Genomic DNA, 8,127 nt, shown 5'->3' with positions numbered 1-8,127 from the left:
GGCTGTGGGCTATTACATGCTCAGGGGTGTGACCCAGGGGATGGGCTGAGGGGTGCTCAGGGTTCTGGGCCTGGGCAGGAGTGGGCTGAGTGTGCTCAGGGGTAAAGCCTGGGGAGTAGGTATGGGCCTGGACTGCGGTGTGCTCGGGGCCATGGACTGGGGCTGGGGTGTGTTCAGCGGCATGGGCTTGGGGGGTGATGTGCTCAGGGGTGAGGGCTACGGAGTAGGTATGGGCCTGAAGGGAGTGGTATTCAGGGGCTTGGGCCGGGGAATGGATCTGGGCCTGCGGCAGGTTATACTCAAGGGTGTGAGCTGGGTCGGCCTGGGGGGTGGTGTGCTCAGGGGTGTGAGTTGGGAAGGAGGTCTGTGCCTGGGGGGTGTGGTCAGGGGCGTGGACTAGGGAGGAGGAGTGGGCCCCAGGGGTGGTGTGCTCAGGGGTGTGGGCTGGGAAGGAGGTCTGGGCCTGGGGGATGTTGTGTTCAGAGGCATGGGCTAAGGAGGGGGTGTGGGCCTGGACTGGGAAGTAAGTGTGGGCCTGGGGGGTGGTGTGCTCAGGGGTGTGGGCTGGGAAGGAGGTCTGGGCCCTGGGGGTGGTGTGCTCAGGTCCATGGGCTTGGAGGGTCTGGGCCTGGGGGGGTGGTGTGCTCGGGGGCACGGGCTAAGGAGGAGGCACGGGCCTTGGGGGTGGTGTGCTCCAGGGTGTGGGCTGGGAAGGAGGCCTGGGCCCTGGGGGTGGTGTGCTCAGGTCTATGGGCTGGGAAGGTCTGGGCCTGGGGGGTGGTGTGCTCAGGTCCATGGGCTGGGAAGGTCTGGGCCCTGGGGGTGGTGTGCTCAGGTCTATGGGCTGGGAAGGTCTGGGCCTGGGGGGTGGTGTGCTCAGGTCCATGGGCTTGGAGGGTCTGGGCCTGGGGGGTGGTGTGCTCGGGGGCACGGGCTAAGGAGGAGGCACGGGCCCTGGGGGTGGTGTGCTCAGGTCCATGGGCGGGGGAGGAGGTCTGGGTCTGGGCTGTGGTGTGCTCAGGGGTATGGGGTGGGGAGTGGGTGTGGGTCTGGGCGGGGACACGGGGTGGGTCATAGTCTGGCGTGTTGGTCTTGCTCTCATGGGGCAAGAGGAGGGGAACCACGTCCACCGTGCTCATCCTGGGGAACTGGGAAGGTGTCTGGTGCCTGGAGATAAAGGGGGCCTGGGCCTTTAAGGCTGTGACCTGGGAGGCTTCCCCAGCTCCCATCACCCCCTCCTTCCACGGTCCCCAGGGAGCGTCCACAGGAGCCCCGGTGTGTCCACATGGAGGCGGCACCCAGCAGCACCCAGAAGCTTTCTCGTCGTTCATGTCTGGAATCCAGGAGTTGAGATGGTTAGGGTGCCTGGCCAGGAAGCCGGGGCGACGGTGGAAGCGGGAGGAGACTCTCGAGCACAGGTTCTTGGGGTCCATGGAGCAGCGGGTACACATGGGATGGCCACCTGCACAGCTGGGATGCTTGTCTGTGGGCACAGTGGGGAGGGGGCAAGGCCAGGGCTCCTGAGGGGCTGAGAGAGGGGACGGGCCCACATCCTTGAGGCCCTGCTGAGGTCCACTCACCTTTGGGGAAAAAATGATGGAAAAGGATCCGCAGAGAGCTCTTCAGATGCCTCCAGAGCTGAGGGGAGCAGGGGAGGGGGGAGCCCGGACGTGCGGTGAGCCCTGCCGCCCAGCCCGTGCTCAGCCCCATCCCGGCAGCCCACCCACCTCGGCCCCTTCCCACCACGGGGCTCCCCCAACCCTGTTGCCCCCGCCCTGACCAGAGTCACCACGTTGATCCCCACGTTGAGCAAAATGACACTGCCCAGAATCAGAAGAATAGAGTCTCCAAGGTCCTGGCACTTCCTGGGGTTGGTGCCAGAGCACACTTGAGCTCCGTGGTGGGCTCGCTCACCCATGGCCGGGGGTCCCAGGACTACCTGGGCCCCCCCGTGGCCCCCACATACTCACTAGGAGCCAGACTCCTGTCTTGGGGGAGGGGGTGAGGGACTGGGTCACAATGGGGCAGGTGTTGGGTCACAATGAGGGAGGGGAGGAAATGGAGGGCCTAGGACGGCCTGCTCTGGTACCAGGTTCTCCTCACCTGAGTCCCCAAAGTCCAGCGGGACTGAAAGCCAGCGCCCTGCCCTGGGGCCCTCATTCCTCCTCTGTTCCCTCACTGCCCTACCTTGCTCCCTCGAACACTCATGCAGTCTGTCCCCTTTGCCACTCCCGAGGCTGGGAAGACCTTGGCCTCAGAGCCTTGGCCTTCTCCCTGCCCTCCATGGGGCAGTGGCCCTGGATCTAAGCGGACGTAGGACGCACGGGCCTGGAATCTGACCTTCACCATGTCGTGTGGGGCTGAGCCGCAGAGCCCACTTACGGACCAGGGAGAGCAGCCGCCCAGAGCTGGTGGAGGTCTCCCAGTCTCCTGGCTGCAAGGGCCCCATAGGGCAGCACGGAGTGGAACCAGGGTCCTGCCAGGGGGGACGGAGGCCACAGCCACGGGGACGCAGGCTGACAGGAGGAGGGACCCTTCCCAGCCGCAGAACACACCACAGTGCTTTCCGAACTCTGTTGCTCTTTATTCCTGCCTCTCTGTGTGGCACCCCCCCTGTTGCCGCGGGTCAGTGAAGCTTCCCGGTCCGGCTCCGGTGCAGCGATGGCCTTGAGGCCGAGGCGGAGGGCGGGGGCAGCGAGTTGGCCCGCACTCGGCTCTCCTGCACCTGCCGCTTTAGCTCCAGGCTGTCGTAGACCTGGCAGCTGGCAGTGCCCCCCGGGTTCCTGCTGAGCGGCAGGAAGGTGGGCTGGGGCTGGGGGGGCTCGGGGACCTGGGCTTCAGGCAGGGGCTGGGAGGAATGGGGGAGGAGGGCCGAGCAGGGGGCTGGGGCCCGTTGGTAGGTGGTCTCGCCCAGCATGGTGAGGGAGGTGGAAGTCGTCAGAGGGTGCCGAGCCGGCAGTGCCTCAGCCCACTCGGCCGCCCGGCGCCGGACCTCGTGGGGCTCGCGGGCATTGTAGCTCAGGTGGCCCGTGGACGGGTGCGGGCTGCGGCTGGGCTGGCTGTAAGTGTGGCCGGGGACGCTCCGCCGGTGCACCTGGGGGGAGCAGTGCTCGCGGGCCTCGGGCCGGGAGCCCCGGGGCACCAGGGTGGGCGGGGGCTCAGAGCCCTCCAGACCCCGCCGCCGCTGGTCCCAGGAGTCATAGAGGAGCTGGCCGCTCGAGGGGTAAGGGCTGAACCCCGCGGGGACCCAGGAGGGATTGGGGGGCAGCCGGCGGAGGGGCGGTGGAGGTGAGGCCCACTGCTCTACCTCCATGCTGCCCCAGACTCGGGACTGGGAGCAGTGGGGCCCGCAGGACTGCAGCCGCAGCTCCGACTTGGCCTCCACACGCTTAGGCATGCGGCGCAGCTCGGGCGAGAGGTAGAGGGAGGGTGGGGGCAGACTGGCCAGGATCCCGCCCCGGCGGCCCCACAGCCCCACGTTGGAGGGCAGGCCCCTCTGCGGGTAAAGCCCTCCCCAGCCGCCCCGTGGGTACTTGGGGTGTGGGAAGGCCAGGTCCTCCTCCTCCAGGTAGGAGTCCAGGTCGCCCCCGAAGGAGGGCACCACCCGCAGCTGGGACATCTTGCGGCCTTGATGGTGGCTGCGGAAGGCTGAGCGGTTGTGGCATAAATGCTTCTGGTTCTTCAGCCCCCACTGGTGGCTGCAAGAGTCGTGGTGGTGGTGGTGGTGGTGGTGGTGGCGGTGACCGTGGCCGTGGCGTTGGCGAGGGCCACGGCTTCGGGGACGGTGGCGGTGGCGGCGGGGGCGGCGGTGGCGGCAGGAGCGGGAGCTGCGGAGATGGTGGTAAGAGGAGGACGGGTAGCACACGGGCCGGGCCAGCTTCACTTCCATGGGCTCCAGGGTGCAGTGGACATGGACGTCTTGGGGCTTGGCAGGGGGATCCTTGGTGGGACTTTCACAAGGCTGGGAGGTTTCATCTGGGGGTGACAAGAGTCCGTGAGGTCGGGACGACTGTCAAAAGAGCTCGGGGTTGGGAACAGGACGGCATAGGTTTCTCGGGTTGTGCTGGTGACGATGGGGTGGGAGGAAGGGGGCCATGTCCCCGACCTCTCTTACTGCCATACTTACTTTTCTGATTAGTCCAAGAGATCATCTTGTCTAAGACGTTCTGGAGTCCATGCCACATCTGGGGGTGGGGAGAGGGTGGGAGTGAGGACCGAGCGTCTCTCTACCCGCACCCCGCCCCGCCACACTCCTACCTGGCTCCCAGCCAAGAGCACACTCCTGCAGGTGCAGGTGCCCCCCCCCCTTGCCTGTGGGGGCGGCCTGCCGCCAGCACTGACCATGGTCACCACGTTGATCGCAATGTTCACCAGGATGACGAGGCCCACCAGCAGAAGCAGCACATCTTCGGGATCTTGCGGATGTTCTTGATACTGATTACAGCACCCCACGTTGTCATACCAGAGCTGGTTTTCCATGGTGGGGGGGCCCTAGGGCCACCTGGGCCACCGCCCCCCCCCAGGCCCCAACCACACTGTACTCATGCTGGGACCTGGGGACAGCTACCAGCTGGTGAGGGGTCTGGGTCATAATGAGGCACATTGTGGGGAGTCACAATGCAGAGGTGGCCACTTTTATCCACGCGGCTCGCCCTTAGATGGCCATGGCCGCCCTTGGTTGCCACTTGATGGGGTCCCCGTCCCCGGATATCCCAGAGCTCAGTCTGTCTCTGTCTCCCACAGGGGCCTGCTTAAGTCGCCACCGGATTCGTGAGTTGAAAATAGGGTCGCTATAGTTGTAAGACGGTTTTCACAGGGCTCGAACGGTCCATAAAGAATTTCCTCCAAGTCGTTGTCCTCATGAGACATCATGGCAGCTTGTGGAGTTTGTCCCCTCGACCCATGCTTACTTGGCGCTAGCAGCTAGGGTGACAGCAAGGGTCCCCCCGGGGTCACCCCACTGTGCTGTTCCCTCCCCGTCCTTCCTGTTTCACTGCGATGATTCTAGCACCTACCCTCCCCCACCTCTTCTGGCCAAGGATTGCAGCCAACACAGTGTGGTCACCAAGCCCACTGGTCCCCTCGCTTCGGAGCAAGACTGACTTCCCACACGCCCCGGTTGCTTTCATCTGCCAGGGACCACCCCCCGACCATGCTCTTTTTGCTTCCTAACCAATTGCCCTCCCACTGACCTAGACCTCCCAGCGGGAGAACTGTTAGATGCCCCCTTAAGAAAACCTCCCAAAATTCACAAAGCACAAAGAGATGTCATTGTTGACAAAGGAGACTTGTTCAGAAGCAGGTTCATGACTGGGGCCCCTGGAAGTGGCGCCCTCGGGTCCTTGAGTCATTTGTCTGCACGATGGGTGAATAACTCGACCGGAATAAGGCAACATCCAGTGGGCGTTCCCCTTCGAGCCCCTAAACACGTAGTGGGTGCTCGATACTCACTGAACGGGATCAAAGTGATCAATGATGTCGGCTGAAAGCGAACAGAGCAACAGGCCCGTTGCTCTGTTGCTCTGTTGCTCAGAAGGCCTGTCTGTCCACATTCCGCGCACACATCTGCTACGGAAGGTGGGGTCCGCGGCCTTTGGCAGGGGAGCACTCACATGGCTTCGGTTCCCAGGCGCACCGGCGGCCATGTGCGTGTCCGCATGTCTGTGCATGCGTGTGCATGTGTGTGTGCAACGCGGGCCATCTAGGAGCAGGGCAGGGCCTGCGTTTCCCTGCTGCGTGTGGTTGGGATGCTCTGACGAGTTCCTGTGGTCGACTGAGGCAGGTGGGAGCCTGAGGGGCCAGGCTGACTCTGTGTGACCGTGAATAAGTCACTTTTCCTCCCTGAGGCTCGGTCTCCTCTTTGGTGACAGGCAGGTGCTAACCGCAGTAGTGAGGTCTCAGAGGGCAGCCCTCAAGAATGTCCCCTGTGTGTGGTCCTCGGCTCCAAGCCTGCTCGCGGCTACAGGAGCTTCCGGTCCTGACTGGGGCGTGGGGAGGCCTGGATGCCCTCCTTCCCAGCAGCCCCGCTCAAAGAAACTAGGGCTTGGGGTGGGGGCACACATCACACCTGGGGGCTACAGCCCAGCCCTGGCTCCGGCCGAAACCAGGCCGCTGAGGGGCTAGGGCCACAGGGATGGGGGTCTCTCCTCTAGTGCAGGTCAGTTTAAGGATCTGGGCCGGGACCTGGGGGGCTGCTCTGGGCATGAAAGAAAACAGGGGAGTGGCAGGTGGGAACCTGCCTCATCAGGGGCTAGGAGAGAGCTGCGGGCAGGGCCCAGGGAAGCTAGGAGGTTGACGAGGGTCCTTGGGGCTTGTGAGGCCCCTGTGGCCAGGGAGACCCTTCTCTGAGTCACCACAGGGGCCCTGGCTTCCCCAACACCACCGCGGACCACCTCCTCTTTTCCTTTTATTTTTGTCCCAGTCACCCCTCTGTCACAGAACGGTATACCCAGCCCTTGTTTGTCCCCTCCACGGCGTTGCTGGACGGGGAGCCCAGGGGGTAGCAGTGGGACAGGGCCTCCACCTCACGGGTCAGCTCCCGGAGCCGCCGCCGCACGTCTCGGGCGTCATATACTACGCGGCCCGAGGAGCGGCACCGGGGGATGTCGGGGACGTGGGCAGGGCCCAGGACTGGCGGTGGGGCCGCAGGGGCAGGGGCACAGGGCTCCGGCTCAGCCTGGGCCCCTGGCCCCACCCCGCTGTTCCTGTGGCTCAGGGCCTGTGGGCTGGGGGGCGGGGGGTTCACCGGGTACACGTACGCCTCAAGGCCTAGCTCTGAGCGCATCTCCGCTTTGAGCGGCCCGCCTTCCACGGCCTGCTGGAAGCGAATGGTCTGGGGAGGGGGCTCCGCGGCATCCTGGGGCCAGGGAGCCCAGAACCCCTGCGTGGACTGAAAGCCCTGCCAGTCTGCGGGCTGATCCCAGTGGTGGGAGCAGACTGCTGGGTGCTGGTGTGGGGGCTTCTCCTCGTCGTCCGTGTCGGGGACCCAGGCTGCCGGGCGGTGGGTACGGCGGCCTGAAGAGCGGCGGTGGCGGTGGCGGCGACTGGGCGGGGGGGTCACGGTCATTTTCACAGGGTCCATGGTACATCGGAGGTGGATTGCAGGGGCGCTCTGCTTCGGAGGCTGGGGCGGCTTCCCTGGGGAGGATGGCTTAGAAGCTTCTGTAGATCAAGGAGAGGCGGGAGGCTGGTGGAGAGGCTGGCGGGTATGCTGGAGCAGGGGGGAGGCTCCACCGCTGAGAGGGGAGAGTGGGAGGGGAAGGGGCCGGCTCTAGCTCAGGGCTGGCTCACCAGGTTCCTGCCTCTCCTGTGCCCCCCACCCCTCCCCCGTCCCCAACCCCCGGCCCCCCGCTTACCTTTCTCATAAACAATATGGAACACTTGGTGTAAGAAGCCACGGAGTCTTCGCCAGAGCTGGGTGAGGGAGGACACAATGACCCCGGGCGGGCCCTGGCCACCAGGCCTCCCGCCGCTGCCCTCCTGCCAGTGCCCACCCGCCTGGCCCCACCCTGACCAGCGTCACCATGTTGATGCTAATGTTAATGCAGATGACGAGACCCAGTAGCAACAGGATGGAGTTGCCCAGGTCCTGACAGTTGTTGCTGTTGGAGCTGTGATACGACGCCCACCCGGGCCGTGGCCGCTCAGCCATGGCCATGGGGGTCCCTAGGGCCACCGGGGCCCCTAGGCCCCCAGCCCACTGTGCCCACAGTAGCCACCAGCCTGCATGCCTGCCCCAGGGGCTCCTGGGGGCAAGCGGGTCACAATGATGCCGGGGCACTCCCTCACAATGTGCCAAGAGGCAGTCTTGGGCTCGTGGGTGGCCCTCCAGCCTGGGCCCAGGCCTTGGCAGTAGCCGAACCCTTCACCTGGCATGCCTGTCGCCTGGACCAGCCCGTGTGCCCCCTGGCCTGTCTGGGTCTGCCCCCACGACCCCAGACCCTTTCTTCTCTATACCTGCCTCAGGCCTCTGCACACACCTGGGCCTGGATCGGAACTCCCCGCACAACCCCACTACCATGGCAACCGTACCCCAGCACCCACTCCCCCCTTTCTGCGCTCTGAGCTGCTCCCGGAAATGGGCTGTGGGCTCAGACCACCTCCTTCTCCCTCACCGGCAAGTGGAAG

At 65.1% G+C, this 8,127-nt stretch overlaps 3 protein-coding genes across 4 annotated transcripts; all 3 read right to left on the bottom strand.

Moving 5' to 3' along the window:
* Positions 1-515: 515 nt before the first annotated feature.
* SPEM3 (SPEM family member 3) lies at positions 516-2,006 on the bottom strand. The gene is made up of 3 exons (XM_004760305.3): positions 1,781-2,006; positions 1,581-1,638; positions 516-1,483 (listed from the first exon to the last, which is right to left on the bottom strand). Exons 1-3 carry the CDS (start codon positions 1,916-1,918, stop codon positions 600-602), a joined length of 1,080 nt encoding a protein of 359 aa, XP_004760362.2. The 5' UTR covers positions 1,919-2,006; the 3' UTR covers positions 516-599.
* A 537-nt stretch (positions 2,007-2,543) lies between these two features.
* On the bottom strand, positions 2,544-4,586 carry SPEM2 (SPEM family member 2). The gene is made up of 3 exons (XM_004760306.3): positions 4,342-4,586; positions 4,127-4,184; positions 2,544-3,975 (listed from the first exon to the last, which is right to left on the bottom strand). The coding sequence occupies exons 1-3, from the start codon at positions 4,477-4,479 to the stop codon at positions 2,627-2,629; spliced, it is 1,545 nt and encodes a 514-aa protein (XP_004760363.1). The 5' UTR covers positions 4,480-4,586; the 3' UTR covers positions 2,544-2,626.
* Positions 4,587-6,393: 1,807 nt separating this feature from the next.
* Positions 6,394-7,748, bottom strand: SPEM1 (spermatid maturation 1). Of its 2 annotated transcripts, none has more exons than XM_004760308.3 (3): positions 7,523-7,748; positions 7,356-7,413; positions 6,394-7,161 (listed from the first exon to the last, which is right to left on the bottom strand). In XM_004760308.3, exons 1-3 carry the CDS (start codon positions 7,655-7,657, stop codon positions 6,422-6,424), a joined length of 933 nt encoding a protein of 310 aa, XP_004760365.1. In that variant the 5' UTR covers positions 7,658-7,748; the 3' UTR covers positions 6,394-6,421. The 2 variants fall into 2 exon arrangements, with proteins under 2 accessions (XP_004760365.1, XP_004760364.1); XM_004760307.3 differs by having other exon boundaries at positions 7,514-7,747.
* Positions 7,749-8,127: the final 379 nt, after the last annotated feature.

This window comes from Mustela putorius, unplaced genomic scaffold (assembly GCF_011764305.1).
Source record: "Mustela putorius furo isolate JIRA1106 unplaced genomic scaffold, ASM1176430v1.1 tig00000695_pilon_pilon_pilon, whole genome shotgun sequence".
Taxonomy (NCBI): Eukaryota; Metazoa; Chordata; class Mammalia; order Carnivora; family Mustelidae; genus Mustela; species Mustela putorius.
This window is presented reverse-complemented; position numbering and strand designations above follow the sequence as displayed.